This window comes from Equus quagga, chromosome 19 (assembly GCF_021613505.1).
Source record: "Equus quagga isolate Etosha38 chromosome 19, UCLA_HA_Equagga_1.0, whole genome shotgun sequence".
Classification (NCBI taxonomy): Eukaryota; Metazoa; Chordata; class Mammalia; order Perissodactyla; family Equidae; genus Equus; species Equus quagga.
The window spans coordinates 9,982,272-10,003,291 of NC_060285.1; the positions used below are offsets into that span (position 1 = coordinate 9,982,272).

The following is a 21,020-nucleotide window of genomic DNA, read 5'->3' on the forward strand; positions in this document are numbered from 1 at the left end:
TCACTGGGTAGAAGGTCTTTAAGGGTCATTCAAGTTCCAGCACGTGTCAGAACTTGATTCTTTATTTTTATGGCTGAATAATATTCCATCGTATGCCCAGCCCACCAGCTGTCCAACTGTCCCGCCATCCACGGGTGGACGTGCGGGTGGTTTCCGGCTGTTGGCTGTTGTGAGTGATGCTGCTGTGAACATTTGTGTACAATTCTGTATGGACACACGTTTTCATTTCCTGGGAGGGGAATTACTGGGTCATAACATAGTGGCTTGTTCTGTTTGTCTTTTGAACATTCACCTTACTTATTTATTGAAGTTCTTGATACACGTTGTCCAACAGTCGACTGCTTCCTCAGCGCGTGTTAGGACAGACACTTGAGCTCCATTGAAGGGATGTCTGGCGGGGGACTTGTTAGGGACCCCCACGTCAGTAGTTTTGGGACTTTGTTCTTAGGAGGGTTGGATTCTCTAGAGAGGACCCTTCAGTGTTCTGCCTGGAGGGTAACACCCTGGTGGCCCCTGGGAGCAGGGCAGGGGACAGGGCAGGGACCTCAGCACTCAGCAGCCCCTCGCACTCGGCTCCCTGTTTCCAGTGTGACACCCCATCCCCAGGCCAGGGACCCCTGGTTACCTCCACCAGACAATGACTCTGGTTTTCTGCTGGGGTTGGGCCAGGTGACGGCCTGGCAGTTCTGAGAGGGCATTTGGGGGTTTGACCGCTCCTTATTTCACACCCACTATGACGCCCATCTGGGGCTGCCAGCTGAGCCCATGGCGCTTCTCTGCAGTCAATCAGGCCGGTGCTCAGCTGCCAGCCCTGCTCACTTGGGATGCGGCCTTGCTGAGTCCCTTAAGCCAGATGCCGCTCTACAGCTACTTTCCAGCTTCAAAATGGTCCAAATGTGGTCTCCTGTCTTGGTTGTCCCACCCTTGTGCATTTATACCTTAAAAGAAAAAGAAAAGAAATCCCCTTCCGCTGTCTTCCTGGGGCTCGGGGCGGCGAGAAACTTGGCGCACGTGTTTAATCTGCCAACCTCAGCGACGCTGTCGGGGCGAGACCAGCGCAGCGGGCCCAGGAAACCCACATCCTTCAGAAACATTCCAGGGCCCGGAACAAGGTCCCCCCTCGGCCCCGGGAAGCTTCCCAGAACCCATCGGCCTCAAGGGTCTCCGCCTCGGCCTGGGTCTCAGGACTTGTTCTGGCTGGAGCTCCAGGTGCCAGTTTATCTTCCCTGGAGACTGGGAGCCCCTGCAGGGCGTCTCCACGGGACTCTTCTGACTCCCTCCTCTCTCTTCTCCCTCCCAACCACAGCCCCCACGGCGGTGCGGCCCGCAGCCGGCACTCAGCGTGCTTCCTAAGAAAGCACAGCCCCAGGGCCGGCCCGGTGGTGCAGCGGTTAAGTGCACATGTTCCGCTTCGGTGGCCCGGGGTTCGCTGGTTCGAATCCCGGGTGCAGTTATGGCACCGCTTGGCAAGCCATGCTGTGGTAGGCGTCCCACACTCCCACATATAAAGTAGAGGAAGATGGTCACGGATGTTAGCTCAGGGCCAGTCTTCCTCAGCAAAAAGAGGATTGGCAGTTAGCTCAGGGCTAATCTTCCTCAGAAAAAAAGGCACAGCCTGGTGGAGGCTTGGAGACGAGGAGTGTGGAGTGTGGGAGGACATCCCTCTGCTTTCACCTCCGCTCTCCTTCTACCAGCTCTTGGATCCTCCTCAGATCTTCCTCCTGGGCCTGAGACCCCGGCAGTTCGGGAAGGCTGGGCCTGGGACCTCAGTTGCAGGCCACCCCACTAAAGGGAACTGCCGGGAACTGGCTGAGGCCCTGCTGACTTCGTCAGGCACAGCACACACAGCCTCAGGCCCACCATACGGAAATATTTTACTTCCTTTTAAATCAGAAGAAAAAAATTAACTTCTAGTTCAAAGAAAATATTTTAATATATAATGATATATTTGTCTTTAAACCAATGCAATCAGAAAGTATAATTTTTAATACTTTTTGTGGAAGAAGAGGCCCATGAAAGTCACAGTGTGTCCTTGTCCCCCGCCCAGGGTCACCCACCTTCTCAAGCTCCTGGCTGCTCTGGGTGGGGTCATACTCCCTCCCTCGGAACAGCTGGATCCAGCTCAGTTCAATGCCACACACACTGCCCTGTGCAGGGCGTTGGGACCCAGAGACCCAGTGTTCATGGGTCCTCACCAGGAGCCCCAGTTCACGACAGGCCCAGGCCAGGGCTGCCCTGTGCTCACGGGAGCCAAGGATCGCCTGGGAGAGGGGTTGAGCAGGGGAAGGCGTCCCTGGAGTGGGAGGTGCTATCAGCTGGGTCCTGAAGGATGACTGGTTCTCATGCTGTGAAAAAGGCCCCCCAGGCTGCAGGGAAAGCGCCAGCAAAGACACTGATGTGCGAAGGGGTTTGGCCCTTTCCCAGGAGGGTGGGCGGCCTGGTCTGGCTCAAGGAGGGTGCAGGTTGGGGGCTGGGCGGGCGGGGATGGAAGGACCCGGTGAGGGGCCCGCTGCACAGTCAGAAAATGCTTCTCTCCAGCGCCTGAAATGCTTGTCAACTTCAGACCCCTCCCTCAAAGTCATGGGAGCTTCTGGTGTGCACATCACTTCCCAGAGCACCCTGCTGGGGCTCAGCAGTGGGGCTTGAGGGTTGGGACCTCTCGGAAAGCACTGGTGGCGGCAACCCCCTGAGCCGTCCGCACTGCCGGACTCCCCCAGCCCCTCCCGCCTGCCCTGGCAGCCCAGCCTCGAGAGAAGGGACACTGATGCACGAAGGGGTCTCGCCGGCCCCCCGCCGGCCGCCCTGGCCTCCACACCCCAGGCCTGTGCTCTGCCTTTCTGCTGCCTGGAGTTGCCTTCTCCTCCTTCTTTACCAGCTGGCTCCTTCTTTTCTTCCAAAATGCAATCCCACTTCCTCCAGGTAACCTTCCTGGGGCCCCCAAATCGTGGCCAGGGGTACCCCAGGCTGTGAACTCCTCCAGGGCAGGGCCACAGCTGATGCCTGCCGGGTCTGCCGTTGAGGACCAGGTCCCGGTATCGGGAAAGGCTTGGTACCTCCCCTGCCTCCAATCTCGGTGGACGTCAGACCAGGTGACAGAATTCTAACATGATCTCAGGTCCCAGAGGGCCCGCTGGTGTGAAAGCTTCCCTCTCACACTAGGAAGGTCAGGATGTTCCAGCAGCTTCAACTGACATTGAGAGATTGCTGTCCAAGTCCAGCTGGCCTGGAAGGGCTTTTGAAAATCACGGGGAAACACCATGGTGCATAGAGAAAAGTCCTGAGTTCAAATCCCTGTTCTGTGTGATCTTGGGCAACTGCCTTAACCTCTCTGAGTCTTGGTCTCCTCATCTCCGTAGTGGTGTCACTGATATCTACTCCTTGCTGAGTCATTAACTGTTTAATGAGATACTACAGGTCAGGTACATGCCTGGCACAGAGTTAGAACCCAATAAATGGTAGTTGTTTTGCTTGTTGTTTTTCTTTTTACAAAAAGCTGACCTTCATTCGGAGACGAGACAGGGGTTGGAGTTTATGGGCCTGTCCAAGGTCACCTGGGGGCCCAGAGAGGAAGGACTCCCAGAAGCAATCATGGAAGGCCACACAGAGAGGGGAGGACAGCAAAGCTGTCAGCCCGGCCTCCATCAGGAGCCTCCAGCGGCCCGGGGTCTCCTTAGACCCCAAACCTGCGGGTCTCCCTCTGGAGGCGCTGATTTGTGAGCCCAGCGAGGGCCTAGGAATCCGTGTTTCTAACAGCCGCCCGCTCGTTGTCGGCACACGGCTCTGACCGGCAGCCAGGCTGGGCCCGCCGCTCAGTCCTCCCCACCCCAAGGGATCCAGTGCCGCTCGCTCTGCTCCCGCCCCATGAGGACCGGGAGCTCCCACCTCCCGCAGGCAGCCGCTTCCCACGTTCGAGGACTCCCACACTTTAGAAAGTTCTTTCTGATCCCGAGCAGAAATCTGCCTGCTGACCACTCCACCGGGACTCCTTAACCTGTCCATGCTTTACCCCCCTCATCTCTAAAGTGGGGCTGAGCGCAGGACCCCACCTGGCACTCAGTGTGGGACCTGCGGGGTCCCTGTGATGCGCCGAGGTCTGTAGACCTCCGGGACTGACCTGGTGTGCTACCTGAAGCATCAATTTACTTGGTAATGTGTAATTTTCAATGTTATTTTTGAAAAATAAAAAGTTACTTCTGTACTAAAACGAACACAGGATATTATGGATTTGACTGCAGAATTCACCCAGATATTCAAAATAAACTATGAGACATTGAATTTCTTACAAACCCCAAAACTCTGGGGGTACTGGGGTGGGGGTAGTTTTCTCTAGGGTAAAGATATTTCCTGTAGAAAAGTTCCAGAAGCTCTTCTCTGGGCAATTCATCCTTCCGTCCACTCATGTTCCCGACATTTCTTAGATGCTGCCTGGGGGCTGGCACTGGGCCACTGAGATGACTGGAGGAGAGGGTCGCAGGGGGAGGCCGGGGTGGGGTGGGGAGGAGCAGACAAGAAGCCTCCACACAGCAGGGTCAGGAGGCGGCTGGAGCCCTGGGAGGTTCTTGGGCTCAGCACACAGGACCACAGATGGCTCTGCTGAAGGGACAAGCGTGGGAGCTTGATCACGGAGCGTGTGGAGGCAGCCACGGGGCTCCGGCTTCCAGGCAGTGGGGGGGCTCTGAGACCCACCCTGTCCCTGTCCCGGCCCATGCTGTCACCCGGGAGAACGAGAACAAGAAGGGGCTGGACCAGACACAGCCTGGGTCCCTGGACCCTTCTGGGGGTCTCAGAGGCAGGAACGGAGTCCGTGACCTGTGTCCATATTCCGCAAAGCTGGCAGCCAGACGCTGCGCCTGTCCTCGAGGAGGTCGCCCAGGCTCGTGGGAAGGTCAAGAGCCTGTCTTTGTTCTGAGCTGACATCACCTCCGCGTGGGGACAAAGCGCGTGCTCATGCCAGCGGGACTGGCAGTGGTCTGTGTCCTTGTTTGGTTTCAAAACAGGGGACCCAGAAGGAAGCAGCATGAAAGATGTCCTTGTTGGAAGGGTTCTGGAGCCAGGCTGATGGCCTCTCTCTGGGCTGCAGCTGGGAGAAGCAAGAACCACACCCGTGTCCCAGGGGAAGCCGTGGGTGGCACCTGCTGTGCGAGGCCCCAGGCAGAGCCTTCATTACCGTGCGTGACTTTACAGTGTGTGCTTATGCGTGTATATATGCATGTGCGTGCGTGCACACATGCGTGTGTGGGAGCGGTGGGGGTGGGAATCTGGCTAACACTCTGGTGACATGCCCCAGTCCGTTTCCCGACCTGTAAAGGAGGGCAATTCTTACCTCTCACAGCCATGGTGGCTCAGACAATCTTATTAAGAAGTGAGTTGGTCGTGTCCTCATTTTACAGATGAAGAAACTGAGGCTCAGCATGGTCAAGTAAATTGCCCAAGGTCACACAGCTAATTCACTCATTCATTCACTCAACATATGCGTTAGGGGCTACTGCGTGGCTGTCACTGACCTTGGGGCCAGTTAGACAACATCCCTGCTCCCGTGGAGTGGACATCTCAGTGGGCGAGGGAGACAGACAAATGTGCAACTCTCCGTCAGGCGGAGAGTTTCTGAGCAGCAGACTAAGCAGGAGACGGGCGGGCGTGTTCCGGGGCGCAGGGAGGCCTGGGCCGGGGCAGCACGCGTGCTGAGGCCTGTGGGACAGGAAGGTGTGCCACAAGGTGCTTTTCCTATGTTGTTATACAGCGGCCCCAGGTTCTCCTGACGGGTCTCACTGCCACTGCCACCAGCACTGGGGACCCCGCCAGCAAGTGCATCCCGGAGCCCACTCTGTAGCTTGGCCGAAAGGCCGGTTCTGAGAATGAGAGAGGACCAGGCAGGGCTGGATGCAGCGGAACAACTGTGAAGATGGCCCAAGGGCGTCCCCAGAGCTCCCGGTGCTACCCAAGGCCCCTCCCGACCACCTGCCCTGGCCCTGGGACCAGTAGCGGCTTGCAAAGGCCCGGCCCCATCTGATCTGCTCCCAGCCAGGGCCTCAGTCAGGCTTGGACCACGTCCCGTCCTGTGAGGGGCCACATCCCGGGGAGGGACGAGTGGCGCAGGGGCAGGGGGTGGGTGGGCTTCCGTCTGGCCAGGCCTCAGGTTGCCGAGCGCTCTCCAGGGGCCAGGGCAAGTGTCGAGGCTGGAGGGCTCCAATGGCGGGGCCGGCAGGAGGCCGTCTGCCGTGTGCGTCCTGGAGCGGTGGTGGCCCAGGGCTGCAAACTTGGCCTGGCAGCCTTGGTTCTTTCCTGGTCCTGACCCTCGCCACTCCTTAAATCCTCAACAGAGTCCAGGCTCCCCTCCCTGCTCCACATACCCTCCTCCACCAAAGGGAACCTAGAGGCTCTAAAGGGGCCCCTCTCGCCCCTAGGACACAGGCTCAAAGGGAGCTGAATGACACGCAGCCAGGGGACAGGGGACACAGAGCCAACAGGGCAACATCCTGCCCCCTCGCACCCAGGGCAAAGTTGGTGCTGGGAGAGGCCCAGGGGCCAGGGGTTGGACGGGGCCATTTGTGACAGGATGATGCCCCAGCCGTCTGTGCCTCAGTTACTCATCTGAGACATGATGCACCCACCCACCCCCCTGGCGGGGTGCTGGCTGATGCTGTGACTCCAGGATGGAACAAGTGCAGGGGGCAGAGTCTGGAAGGCAATTTGCAGGGAGACCCTCTGCCTCGAGCCCCTCCCCAGCAGCTAAACGTGGAAGGCGGCTCGGCTCCCGAGCAGACTCCACGGTTCAGTTTTAGCTCTAAGCCCAGGCGGCCGGAAGAGGCGCTCCATGGACTGGTATTTATAGAACATCCTCCACCCAAACAAAGCCAAGACAAAGAACGTCCACTGCGGGTGGGAGGGGGACTGTCCCGGGCACCCGAGGCTCTGACGGCCACTGCACTCCTCACGCACCAAGAACGCGGCTGGAGGTCAGGAGGGGCGAGAGGACCCGGCCTGCGGCGGGAGAACTGTCACCCTCTCTGGATGTGTGGGGACCTGGAGGGACGCTTGCTGCCCGCGCTCCCCTGTGGGCCACGGAGGCGGCAGTGCTGGGTGGTCAGGAGGCCAGGTCCACACCCCAGCCGAGCAGCACAGGCAGGGCCGACCTCAGGTCTGCCTCCAGAGGGACTGAGAAGTGAGGCAGCACCACTGACCCCAGACGTGTAACACCACCATTTATTACGTCTTCACTGCGGTAAAAAAGTCATTCTATTTCTAGAGACCAAACGGCATCCTGGAGACATTCCTGGAGAACTCCCCCTGCTCCCGAGCCTCAGATACAGATTTCAATCCGCTCACCCGTAGAACAGAGAGGGCTCCTGGTGGAGGGAGTGGAGCCCTGCTGAGACGCACTGTCCTCGGCTCGTGCCGTGGCCTCCCTCGGACACCAGCCCTGGGCCCTGGGAACCAGCCTTTGACTTCTCAGAGTCCCAGTGTACAGGAGGCCACACAGCGGCTAGTCCCCGGTGAGCCGTGGCTGGCCCTGTGGGCAGGAGGATGGGGGCTGGGGAGGGGCGGCGAAATCCAGGGGCCTCGGACACTGACGCGAGGCCATGGATCGAGCTGTGCTCCACACTGCCCTGTGCCGTGGGCACACCGTGAGCCTCCTGCTCTGTCCTCTGGGATCAGGAGCGGCAATCTGGCCGACAGCCCCGGCCCACTCAGGCAGGGTGCACATGTGAAATGGTCTCACTCGGGGCCTGGGCCAGCCTGCCCCAGCCCCTCAGTGTCTGTAAAAAGTGTACATCACTAAAGCCCTCGACTATCCGGAGAGCTGGTCTTGGAGACCCTGTTTCCTTTCGGGAGCACCTCCCTCTCTTCCGTCTTTCACAGGAGCCCCCAGCCTGACTCACAACCTGTCTGTCACCTTGGAGGTTGCAAAGACTCAGCCTCGCTGGGGAAGGTCCTTCATCTCAGTGACTCCCCGGCCTGTGGTCACCCCAGCACCAGGAGGGAAAGCAAAGCTCACCCCGACTCAGAGTCCCCGCTCCTGGCCCGTGGCCCGCTCCGTGCAGGCACAGCCCCCTTTCCTGCACCCCGGCTCTGGGGATCCCAGCCTGGCCCAGCCCAGCCTGCGGGGGACTCCAGGGCCAGTGCTTCTCCGGGACCAGGTTCCTCCGGTCCCTTCCATCTGAGCTGCCCCTCTGCAGCCATCCCAGGCCCGACACTTCCCTGGTCTTCCCGAACGTCTGCCACTGAAAACGACCTGGGCAGGCCCAGGCCGGGGCCGGCGATGGAGCTGGCATCACAGGCACAGACGCCAGCTGGGGTTCCGCTCCGGAGGCGGGACAAGAAAGGGGGGACACGCCCAGTGGTGAACGGGGTGCTGGCAGTGGCTGCAGGCTCTTCCAAGGGAGGTGGTGGCAGGACAGGGGTGGCCCTGAGAGCAGCGGCTGCCAGGCCTGGGGCGTGTGGGGTGGCAGGAGCCTCTTCACCCCACCACTCGGCGGGTGCAGCCAGCACGGCTTCTGCACCCATGTCCCTTGCTCTGAGAAATGGCGATGGTCCCGGCTGAGGCTGTCTGAGGGAGTGGCCTGCAGCCCTCTGTGCGTGACAAGGTACATCCCAGGGCTCCAGTCTGCGCTGGCGCCTCTGAGAGCTGTGGGGTGAGAGCACAGTGCTGGCTGAGGACTGGGCTCCCAGCGGCCCCTCGGCGCAGGCACACGGCAGGAAACGGCCCCTCCTGCCCCAGAGCTGGCCCCTCGTCCCCATGCAAGGTCCTGCTCAGGCTGCATCCGGGCTGGGGCTACGGTGCCGTCATCACACTCTGCTCGCCATGGTCCACACTCCAGAGGCGGTAAAACTCAGCAAAGTCCACGTAGGGCTCGACGCGGCCGTCCTCGCCGGGCGGGAGCGAGTGGGCAGGCCGCGAGCGGAAGAGGCCCCCATCCGAGCTGGAGCTGCTGCTCTGGGTGTGCGTGCTGGTGGACTGCAGGGTCAGGGTCGGGCTCTGGCTGCGGGGATGACAGGGAGAGTCAGTCAGGGGCCTTGGCTTCCAGCCTGGGGACAGAGAGGCCCCTGCTTCGGCCAGCTCCTCGGGCCACAGGCCTCTGACAAAGGCGACTACAAGAGCCAGCCCGAGCAGATGTTCCCAGGGGCAGACGAAAAGTCACACGTATTTTTTAAGCCATAGTTAAATGCAGGTATTTAACTGAAGTAGAACCGAATAAAATGGACCCCTCAGTTCCAGGGCTGCACAACCACGCACGGCTGGGGGCTCCTGCGGACGACACAGAGCACGTCCATCCCCGGAGCAGGGCTGCGCTGGGGCCATCTACTCCCAGCTGTCCCGTCCAGCCCAATTCAAACCTCAGCGACTGGGGGGGGCGAGGGATCTTCTCCCAGCAGCCCCTCCTCCTACGCCCTCCTGGCCACGTCTCTCTCACCAGCTTGAGTCCTCAGAGCTCCCTGAGCACCCACCCTCCGTCAGAGCACGTACCAGCCAGGAACTCCCCGCTAGCCCGCCATCCTGCAGACCCCCAGCACCGGGCCAGCTGGCGGGGCACCGCTGATGCCCAGATGCAGGCCAGAGGGAAGGGGCTGTCTGGGGTCCCAGGGCGTTGGACACACAGAGGATGGCTGGTTCTCCTGCCTGGTCTGGGACCTCAGCTATCACACTTTGTGGACACAGCTGGTGGCTTCCTCTGGGCAGCCCGCAGGGGAGGGAGGCACCCCTACTGCGCTCGCTCAGGATGCCCGTCACTCGGCTGCCCGGCAGGCCCCTCCAGGCCTCGGTGGTGCTGCAGGAGCAGCGGGAGCAGCATGGGGGCAGGGAGAAGAGAAGGGCCCCAGCGAGGCAGAGGGAAACAGCACAACTGCCCCCCTCCGTGCCCTTTCCGATTGGCCACATCCTCTGAGTGGGCTGGGTGTGGCATCCCTATTATTCTGTGCAGAGCTGGAATGTGGAAACCAGATCCTGGCCCCGTGGTGTGGGGGGGTTGGGGTGGGGGTGTACATTCCACAGAAGGGAAGGGGGCTGGACAGCAGACCTGTCAGGCAGGTCTGCCGTGGGGAGGGGGCCTGCTCGCCCCACCCCCAGGCTCCAGAACCCCTGCTGCCTCCACTCCTCCCCCTGCCTTAAACTAGAGAATTCACTTCAAAGCTAAAATCTGACATTTTAGTCAGAGCACTAGCTCTGACAAGCCGGTACAGGCCAAACAATGTCCCTCGAGCACGGATGGCATGGGAAGGCCACTCGACGTCACACATGCCCAGATGAGAAAAGACAAAAGAACAGGAGGGGAACCTTCCTGTTAATTGGAAACTAACACACAGGACTCGCAAGAAAATACGGCCCGAGGGCTGCCAACCTGAGCCGCCTGACCCTCCTGGCCGGCTCGCCCTCCCTGGCCCGCACCTCCGGCCCTCCCAGTCCAGCTGCAGGGAGCCGCTGGGACCTGCAATGCCGCCTCTTCCTGCCCCAGCGTCTGGGGGCCTCCCCAGGAGCGGAGGGGGCAATCTGAGAGGTGAGACCCAGGGGCGCCGTCCAGCACGCGGCCTGAGCAGGGCTGGGGCTGGCGGAGGGCTTACTTGGTGAGGGTGGGAGTGGCTTCGTCCAGGGTGGAAGCGCTGTGGGCCCCGTTGACCAGCTGGCCCTGGGAGGGCATGACGAGGGACAGGGTCACGCTGGTCTTGCTGGTGCTCTGGGCGCTGGAGTAAGGCACGGACACAGGGTACACACGTCCTCCTGCGGCTTTGAGGGGAAGAGAGTGGTGGGCCAGAGGGAGCGGCTGCGGGGGAACCCTGGGGTGGCAGGAAGAGGCTGCTCCAGGGTCCTTGGGGGCGGCGTCTGAGGGGCAGAGAGGACAGGCGGGGAGGGTGGCCGGGCTCCCTGAGCCGCAGCTCAGCCCTCTGTCCCTGGGGACAGCTCAGGAGTGCCCGAAGCAGAGACTCTCCCAGGCCAGGCAGGGCCTCCTCTCGCAGCAAAGCACAGGTGGCGCTCTGAGCAGCAGCGGGAGGTGCTGTGCTGCCTCACAAAGGCTCCCCCCTGGCTTCCCGCGACGCTCTAACCCAAGGGGACAAGTGTGCTCCCATTGGAGGCCGGCCCAACAAAAACAGCTGCAATAACAACGGGCTAGAGAAACTCCAGTGACCCTGGTGTCCATTGGAGAACAGGCCCATCTGTGGAGGCCGGAGCACTAAGGCCTGCTTGTCTGAAAAAGGACCAAGACACACAGGCCCAGGATTGGAGGGTCTCGATACCAAGCAGCTCTCAGCACAAAAAAGAGCGACTGTCTCTCCTCCTGAGCAACTTGACTTCAGAATTAAAAAGGCAGAAAGCTGGGGCTGGTCTGGTGGCGCAGAGGTTAAGTTCGCTTTGGTGGCCTGGGGTTTGCCGGTTCGGATCCCGGGTGTGGACATGGCACCACTTGGCAAGCCATGCTGTGGCAGGCATCCCACATATAAAGTAGAGGAAGATGGGCATGGATGTTAGCTCAGGGCCAGTCTTCCTCAGCAAAAAGAGGAGGATTGGTGGCAGATTTAGCTCAGGGCTAATCTTCCTCAAAAAAAAAAAGGCAGAAAGTGGACATCTCCCCCTTACACTTGACAAGGTTCGGGGACAGAGCCAGGCTTCAGGGGACCTTCTGTCCACATGAACCATCTCACCCAGGTCTCTTCCTTCTAGAGCCTTAGCTTCCCTTTCTGTAAAAGCAGGGTGCCACCTGGCTTTGGGTTGTTAATGAGGACAAGGGAAATGTGTGGGTATAGTGCTGGCACTCAGCCACCGTCCCCATGACGCAGCCCACAGCCTGCAGGCACCCTGCACTCAGGCCCCTGGGAGGTGCCAGGGCAGGTGGTGGTACCCTCACTTCACAGACTAAAGGAGACGACAAACGGAGCTCCGAGAGCCCAGGTCAGAATACTCAAAGCCAGGCCTCCCCCTCCCCCTCCATCCCAGGCAGCAAGGCCATCGCCTCAGCCGCTCTGAGCCCACCCCGGCCCGGGAAGGCGTCCCCAGGCGGCAGACTGTCGGCACAGCACACGTACCTGGGGCTGGGGTCGGCGTGGGCTGGCTCAGCTCGCCCAGTGGGTAGCCAAAGTTCCTCACCAGCAGGGTCATGTCCTCATGCCTTGGGCAGAACTTGGCCCGCTCCCCGCCGCTGGCAAAGGTGTCACCGTGGATACGCTTCACCCGGTCCACCACGGCCTGGGCCACCGAGTCCAGGGAAGTCTGCTTGGCGAACTCAGTGTCAATCATGGCAGCGATCTCCTGGGGCAGGGCACAAAGCCTGGTGAGGGACAAGGGGCCCAGGACTGCGGGCCCCAACTGCAGCGTCCACGCAGGACACTTGGGGCCACCAGCCAACCAGGTGAAGGAAGCCCCACCAGTCAACCTGTAATCCGAGCTTTTCAAGGTGTTCAGGATAATCCCTCTGGAACTTTCTCATTAGAAAAGGACTGACCTTGTGATCTGATTGTTGGCTCCCATACCAATACAATGGAGGATAAGATCCACCTCACTGTTATTATGGAGATTAAGTAACAACGCATGTGAGGGCAGGTTCATGAGGGCAGGTTCGTGAGGGCAGTCTCGAGCTGGCTAAAAGCCCTGCAAAAACCATCGTTGTCATTAAGCTTCCTTTCCTGGAACAAACTCATTGTATTCTGTGATAAGCCAATTTTGTCAGAAATTGGGGATACAGAATGAAGACAGGGTCCCTGCCCTCAGAGAAGTCCACTGTCCGATATACTCTAGAAGCCAGTAGAAGCCACTGGATAATTCTATCGTGAAGACCAAAGAAAAGAGAATAAAGTCACAGTGACGATAAGATCAAAAACACAAACAGAATCCTCTCCGTGACGGCTGGCCACCGGTTCATGGTGGCAGGAGCAGGTAACAGGACATGACCTGGGCCCGGCCGGGGTGGGCTCAGCTCCATCACTGACTAGCACGTCACCTCAGCAAGACCCTGAACTCTGTGACCCAAGCCCCCTAACCTGATGTGGCCGTGAGCCCCGCCTGCTCTGTTACGAGGCTCCTGGAAGGAACCATAAGGCAAACCCGGTGGAGCACCTCGACCACAGGCATCGGACAGGACCAGGCACACAGGGCCCTTTCCTCCTAATTCTGCATCAGAAAGGACAAAGCAGGAAAGGTTACCCTCCCATGAGAATCACAGGGAACACACCTGAACTCATCCGACCACCCCAGCGGTCCAAGGTCTGGTCTGGGCAGCCTCCCTCCAAGATCGCCCCTGTAGCACGGCCCCGAAGCCTTGCTCACTGCCCGTGTTTGATGGGGGACACCAAGGCCCCGAGTGTTTCACACCTGGCCCGCCCCACAGTCCCAGAGGCGGATGTGATCACCCTTCCGAGAGATGAGGAAGGAACTCAATTATCTGCAGCTCAGGGATGCGAAGGAAGTGGTGGAGCGGGACTTGGATGTGCGGAGGATTCGATGGCCTGTGTTCTGTGTACCAGGCCACACCCCTTTGGGCGCCCCTCCTCGGCCCAAGGCCCTTCCCGACAGTCTCCAGAGCAAGGCGTGCTGCGGAAATTCACCGCCATCTCTCTCTCTCTCATTCGGGCCCTGCTCAGGGCCCAGGGACTGAGACAGCCTCAAGGCAGGGAGAGCACAGCCTTCGGGCGGCAGGTGTCCTTGGTGTGCTGGGCTTTCTCTTCCCCCAGCTTTGAACCCAGACGGCATTTGAGAGTCAGAGCCCTCAGGGGCGCTGAGCACTTTGGAGCTGGGCAGGAGGGCGAGCTTGGTCCCAGGGGAGCACACCACCCTGCAGGCTGCTCAGCTGTGCTCTGCCCGGCGCAACTCACCTGGTTGGCCTGTCCAGGCCCGTGGGCTGCCTCCAGGGCCTTGTACAGCCCCTCGGACATCAGCACCAGGAAGCCAGTCACCCCGTCCAGGGGCTGCGCACCGTGGATTTCAGGTTCCGCGATGATCGGCTTGGACTTGGCAGCGCTGTGGGAAGAGCGTGGAGGGGAGAGCTGTGCTTGGAACGGCCCCTGGGGACATTTGTTCCGCTGAGGAGAAAAATCTACACCCAGAATGTAAAATAAAACACACATCTGACAAGAGGAAAAGCATCAGACAGAAGAGAAAACCAGAAAATCACACCTGTCTTCTGAGGGCAGCCACTAAAACAAAGGTCAGAGGGCCAGAAAAGCGAAGAGGCAGCCGGGGTCAGGAGGGCAAAGGTCAAATGTCCCATCCTGGCCCCCTTCTGCATCTCCTGTCCACAGAGCCTGGGGAGGGTGGTCCGGCAGGAGGGAGGGGTTCTCTTTTAAAAGCCCATCCTCCTGGGCTCCTCCAAAACCAGTGTCCAAGCCGACTCAGACCCCCATACCCGCCCTGTCTGCACACGGATGGTTCCTGAGGTCCTGTCACAGCCAGTACGGTCAGAGCTCCAAGATGTGCACGGGCACACGGAGGCCAGCACAAGAGGATGCTCCTGGCACCAGTATCGGGAAGAGTGAAGTCTGGAAACATCCTGAGGGTCCATCGGTAGGGCCGGTTAGGTGAGTGCTGACTCTGCCACCAGGGGAATCCCACTAGCTGTTTCCAAGAACCCCACCAGCCCCAACTGCAGGTGTGCGGGCAGGGAGGGACAGGTGCCTATGAGGAAAACAGTAGGCGCAGAGCACTGGGAAGAAGGCTGGGGACACTAAATGCCATCTGTGGCTGCTTTGGGAAGGATGCCCGCCCCTCCCCCACCCCCAACACACACACACACACACACACACACACACACGCACGCACAGAAACCTTGGGGCAGGACACACGAGAAACTAGCAGCCTCCAGAGAAGGCGTCCCGGCTCGGGACAGAAGGCAGACTTTCACTGTGCACCCCCGCTGCTGTCGGAATTGTTTTAAACCACAAACGTCCTTCCTAATACAGCAAACAGAGCCCCACCAATTAGACAGAGGTTCCAAACTCAAGAGCCTCAATCTTGTGAGAGAAGGGAGTTCTAGCATGTGCTTTCTCAGACCCGAGATGGCATCTCACACACAGAGATGCACGCGCCTTTTCCCAGTCACCATTCTCACACAGCTGAGCCGCTGGCTAAGAACACGGGCTGCACTCAGGCTGCCTGGGGTTTGAGTCCTGCCTCGGCCACTGCCGACCCTGGACCAGGCAGGCCGCCTCACCTCTCCATGTCTCAGCCTCCTCATGTGAAAACGCCTTTGGGACAATAACAGTCCCACCTCGGAGGGCCCGAGCGAGGACTGAGTAAGGGGACATGTGTGAAGAGCTGTGCACAGGCTCAGCTCAGTAACAGCTCACAAGTGTATCATCGCCCATTTGCTGCCAAGAGCACTAGGGGGCACCCAGAAGGGCTAACTCCTCTCGCACCTCTGCCCTGGCCCCGGCCACACCAGCACTGACCAACAGGCCTTCAGTCAGTCCCCATCCACGCCAGGCAGCCCACGCCACCCTGGCCTCTCCTGCCAGGCCCTGTGGCACCGTTGCTGCCCTCGGCTTTGGCCCAGCTCCCCAACTTGACCTCAGCCTAGCCTGCCACCGTGGCTCTACGGGACCCTAGCTCCTGGCCTGCTGGGTTCGGGGCCTCACACCAACCTCTCAGGAGGAAGAAAGAGTCCCCTTGGGCTCTACCTTGGCTGCACCTGTTCTGCCCCTAGAGCCTCAATCTGCTCCTGCCCCGGCCCTCTGGTCTTACAAACAAACGGGAGCAGCAGGGCCGGCCTCCTACCTGAGCAGGTCGATGTCGGTGTAGCCGTACTTGACCTTGTAATCCCCGATGCGCCTGGTGCTCTCCTGCCCGCAGATGATCCCTACTTGCTTGATCTTTCCTGCGTCCAGACCTGGCAGAGGGAGCACACGACAACCCCAGATCTTGTTCACAAAGAGGAACAAGAAGAAGGGGGTACAGACATACCCACGGAAGCAAGGCAACGAGAACCCACTGAACGGGAAATGTAGTCACACTGGGCGCCCTGGAGAGCGGCTAATCCAAAGTCCCCCAGTCCCCAACCCCATCAGACCACCCCTCACTCGGAGCCCCTCCTCCACACAGGATCAAGCACTGCCCAGTACGGCCCCCTCTCTGCTGCTCCCACGGCTGGGCTGCCGGGCGCTACCTGGGGAGGGAGTGGCCAAGTGGCAGCTGGAATCTTGGGACCTCTCTGGCCTCTCAGTCTCCACCAATTAACAGTGAGCACCTGTCACATGCCAGGTACGCTTGGAAGCATTTTACACACATTAACTCTTTTAATCCTACCCTGAGGCAGTGTTACTATCATCCTCACAGAAAACTTGAGAGAGTCCCAGATGTCGCCAACTTGCAAGCGGCTGAGATGGGATTCAACCCCAGGCAGGCCAGGCCCAAGCCCAAGGTCACAGCCTGTCAACTACCAGCCACCAGTAGGAGCACAGGGAGAGGCCCAGGTCGGCCTCCCCACTCGCACGGAGCCCCGTCCACATCCCCTCACCCAGCTGCGAGAGGCGGAAGAGCTCATCCTCGTTCTCCGTGGTGTGATCCACGTTCAGCTGTGTCACCTGCAGCCCGTCCACCGTGGATTTGCATAAAAGGGCGCGGTTCGTACCTGCAGCAGAATTTGAGTGGCTGAGCAAAGACTGCGCATGGGAAGGACAGGAGGCCGTGAGAGGACAGAGAAAAGCATCTCACCCATGGAAATCCTTGAAATGAACAAGAAAATGGGCCCAGCCCCCGGGGGCGAGTCAGCACTCAGGGAGAGCTGATGAGAGTAAGGAATCAGGCCCAACTTTTCCAGTGTCATCCTAGGATTAGGATTTTAATAAGAGACCTTTTCTCTCGGGAGACACACTGAAATATTTACAGGTAACATGGCGCGATGTGTGGGTTTGCTTCCTGACAAGTGGGGACAAAGGGCTGCAGGAGAACCGAGAGACTGGCCCCCAGGTACTGACTGTGGATGCGGGGGATGGGCACAGCGGCTTCACTAAACGCAATTGTCTCTGACTTTATACATTTTTGAAAATTTTCCATAATGAAATCTTAAGGGAAGGAGGCAGAGAGGGAAGGCCGTCACCAGTGGGGTCTCTTCAGAGCTCCCACAGTAAGCGCATCCTGGGTCCGGCCCTGTCGGGGCCCACAGATCGGAACACCCCTCCGGCCCGCAGGCTCCAGTCCACACCCAGCCCACCTCGCTGCCCTCCACGGGGCACCGAGTGCGTCTCCCACAGCCACACAGACAACCTCTCCCAGAACAGGAAGCCACTGAAGAGACCGGGGGGACATGACTCGCCCAGGCCGAAAGCCAGTCGGGGCAGAGTGGGGACTGAAGCCTGGACGCCTGCCTCCCCCTCGCTTCACACTCTCCCCTGGGATGGAGACACTCCTGTGGAGGGACGGGGAAACACCCGGCGGCCTCAGGGGACTCAGGCTGGAAGTCTTCCATGTCTGGCAAGCAGACTGCCCCAAGAACGCATGGACCCTGAGGCTGACCTCGCCCTCAGCCCTCCGGCCGTGGACAGGCAGGCGGCTCACCGACATTGGCGACGTAGAGCTTGTTGTTGAGAAGGACCGCCACGACGGCCATGGCCCCTCCTGAAATCTCCCTCTCCAGCGTCTTGAGTCTTTCGAGGATCTTCTGATACTGAGGAGGCAGCTGGTGCTGGGGGACACCCTACAAGCCATCAGCAGGGGTCAGAGCAGGCGGGTCCTTGGAGACCATCTTGCCAACGCACCCCCCTCACAGAGCAAGGAGTGGAGGGCCCGGCCAGGATGGAAGCTGCGTGGCAGCCCCATGAGAGGCCTCTTCCAGAAAGCTGGAGGTGACTTCACTTGTCTTGTGGGCTCTGACAGTGCTGGTGGGTGACATGCACAGGTAGGTGACGAGGCTGTGGACAGACTCAGGTCGAGGACAGACCTGGAACGGCCTTTCCTCATACCCTTCATGGCCCACGCCACACTGAGCCTCAGAGTAAAGCTGCCCACAGTGGGCCAGTGAGGCCCTCAGAGGGCAACCCACAGCTTCCCACGTCCCCCAGTCAGGAGCTGTTGTCCCCCTGACTCCTGCTGCTCTGGCCCAGCTGTGCCAATGGCCTGGGAGTAACAAGAAACTGAGTCCTTGCTCCTAGCAATGCTGGGCCGTGGGGAGATTACCTCCGGCAGCTGGGACTGGAGGCTCGCCTTCTCAGCCAACGCATCATCGATGGACTCCAGGAAGCTCCTCTCCACCACATCGAAGGCCTGGAGGGACAGGGGACGGGGAGAGGGGTCAGGGCAAAGGCCGGTTCAAAACACCCTTCCCATGTGATGCTGAAACGCCCCTACTAATAGCAATGAACTGTGTTAACTGCAGGTCCTCACGTGATGGGGGCTTCACAAGGCTTCGCCAGGCGCTGCTGCTCCTGCAGAGCAACGGCTGACAAAGACTTCAGCCTGGGGGCCGGGGCCTTCCAAGGGGCACTGAGAGTGGCCAGCGAGCCAGGAGGCTTGCAGTGAGAAGTGAGACCCCCTGGGGTGGGTTCAGCTGGGCAACCTCGGTCTCGTCGTCTCTGAGCAGAGGAGCACCGCTCTGAAGGGGCATGAGATGACGCCCCCTGGGCACTCAGCACACGGCTCAGAGTGAGTCTAGATCAGTGACCACTGGTGTCATCACTGCGTCCTGCTGGTCTGATGCTGGTCACATTGCTGCCTTTCCCAGGGGACCAGCTGAGAATCACTGGCACAGGGCCCTGGGGCCGGAGAGGGTGCTGAGGCCCTCGATGCTGAGGCAGGAGAACGGCTGGGAACACTGTTTCCAAGGACCGGGACCCCATCTTCCCCGTCTAGAACTAAGTGCCTCCGGACACTTCCAAAAGGAGATGCCAGGAGGAAAAACCCCAAAGCAGCAGCAGCAAGCAGAAACAGACGGCAAATGAGCAGCAGCTGTGAGGTGCAGGCCCAGGGCGCCTGCAGCAGCTCGGGCTGAGCGCTGAAGCCCACCTGGAGGAAGGGGTCCCCTAAATCACCTCGTTCCTAGCAGGGCCCAGCCCCCCCACCACACCCCTCTGCCCAGGGTTCCGTCCCTAATTCCCTTTCCCCAGGAGCATCTCCCCCAGAGCTGACCCCTCACCGGGAAGGCCTGCTGCTGGCTGCCAGTCCCGGACTCTCGGGAAGTGGGGAGCCCCTGCCGCTGGGAGAGGCTCCCAGAGTCAGCTCCTCTGCAGAGACAAGCCGACAGGAACCTCAGACCAGCCCTGGCTAAGCCTGCACTTCACAGCGCAGGGCCGAGTTCCCGGGTGACACGATGCTCCCAGGGCGCGGTCCGCGGCCGGAGCCCCAGTACCTGCACCAGAACACGTCGCACGTCGGCCTCGGTGTGCTCGGCGTTGAGCTGGCCCAGCAGAAGCTCCGCGGACAGCCGCTGGGCCACGAAGTTGGTCACCCGGGTGCCGTCGTAGCCATTGAAGACCCCGTACAGGAAGCAGTTGTTCTCACTCCTACAGAGGGAGGGCAGGAGGCGGTCTGAGACCGGCTCCCAGGAGAGACGCCAGGGCCCGGGGCAGGAGGAGGGACCGGGAGGACAGCAGCTGTGGCTTCAGGTGCCCACCTGGGTCCCCCCACTCTGACCATCACTTCACTCTGGCCATGACCTCTGGGATGCCCGCTGCCCCCAGTGTAACAGGCCCTGAGCTGCCCTGAGGTCTAGACGTGGAAGGGACACCAGCAGACCACCTCCCACGGGCCACATCTCACTGGCAAACCCCATGGGAGACTGGTGCAAATCCGCTGCCTTTTCTTGCCTGTGAAGCGACTTCCGACGCCCAGAGAGCACTGTGGGCACTCTCACCTGAACTTGAGCCAGCTGTCCTCCGGGGGGTGGCTCTCGGTGCCCTTGCCGTCAGCAGAGTAGGTGCGGTTGGAGGCTGAGCCAACCCCAGAGAGGTGGCAGAGGGGCAGGTCATCTGTCCAGCTCGGCTGCTGCTCCTGGGGAGACACCAGGAGACCAAGAAGCGTCACTCTCTCCCCCAAGGCAAACCCCACCTCACCTTCTTTTTCTTCCTCAACAAAAACCCAGCAGGCCCAGAGCCCCATACCGAGGGCTCCCCTTCTTTCTGGAAAACGATGACACTTGTAATCAACAGACACCTGCAGGAGGGTTTGCATGCCTGGATGGCCAGTCTATAAACCTGTTCCCTAGCAACCTGAAGATCAGAATTCCCCACCGCAAGGCTCAGCAGGTCCCCAGGAGCGACTATGTTACGAAACATGAGAGGGGGACACACACAAATGAAGCAAACTCTTCGGAGAAAACTGGGGGCTCCCCCCCTCTCACTGCAGTGGCTCTGACTCCAATCCCTCAGGCACTGGCTAAAACCGCAGATTTCCAGGCTCCCCCTCAGAATGTCTCATCCAGGTGCCGCTCAGGGCACGTGCTCTGCAGGTGCAGACTCAGGTGCACTCCGATCCAGGCGGCCCAAGACGGCGCCTCGGCCAACTGACTGACAAGCGAGCCTCAGTCACTCTCCCTGGCACTGGGGCCTCCACCCCCTGGTCTCCACTCTACCCTGGTGTCCTCTCCCATCGGCCCCCACCACACCCTTCACCAGTACCACATGCTTGCAGCGCCCCACCCCCCCCCCCCCCTCACAGTGGAACACCCTCCTTGTCCCTGTCTAGCAATTCTCCTGTCCTTCGGGACTCCGGCTCAGGAATCACCACCTCCGGGAAGTCCTCCTTCAGGAAGACCCTCCGCAGGCTTGCCTGACAGCCCTCTGGTACTCCTGCTACACCTGGCTTCCTCACTGCTCCTGCCTGGCTGACTCCCACATTCCACCCCACAGATCTCAAACCAGGCCGTTCGGTAAAATCACCAAGGAGAGACACACACACACACACGCACGCACACACGCACGCGCGCACACACACGTCCAGGCCCCAGTCCAAAGACAGATTCCGAATTTCCTGAATCTCCTCAGGGTGCACTCTGAGCACCTGCATTTTTTAAAGCCCCAGAAATGACTCTGACGCAAGGCCCAGGGGCTACCCCCTGCCTCTCACTGAAGCCCCCCGCCTTCCCTGCCGCGCCCGCCCCCCCCCGCCGCCT

The 21,020-nt window shown here is 60.2% G+C and overlaps 1 protein-coding gene across 1 annotated transcript in view; it reads right to left on the bottom strand.

The window, feature by feature from the left end:
• Positions 1-7,184: 7,184 nt before the first annotated feature.
• Positions 7,185-21,020, bottom strand: part of TAB1 (TGF-beta activated kinase 1 (MAP3K7) binding protein 1) — a 24,651-nt gene continuing 10,815 nt past the window's right edge. Inside the window, exons 2-11 of the mRNA XM_046645953.1 lie at positions 19,764-19,900; positions 19,260-19,413; positions 18,092-18,178; positions 17,474-17,612; positions 16,434-16,547; positions 15,695-15,806; positions 13,798-13,942; positions 12,016-12,238; positions 10,558-10,720; positions 7,185-8,981 (exon numbers count right to left, since the gene is read on the bottom strand). Coding sequence (XP_046501909.1) covers positions 8,774-8,981; positions 10,558-10,720; positions 12,016-12,238; positions 13,798-13,942; positions 15,695-15,806; positions 16,434-16,547; positions 17,474-17,612; positions 18,092-18,178; positions 19,260-19,413; positions 19,764-19,900 — 1,482 coding nt within the window. The 3' untranslated portion in view covers positions 7,185-8,773. The remainder of the gene's footprint in view (positions 8,982-10,557; positions 10,721-12,015; positions 12,239-13,797; positions 13,943-15,694; positions 15,807-16,433; positions 16,548-17,473; positions 17,613-18,091; positions 18,179-19,259; positions 19,414-19,763; positions 19,901-21,020) is intronic.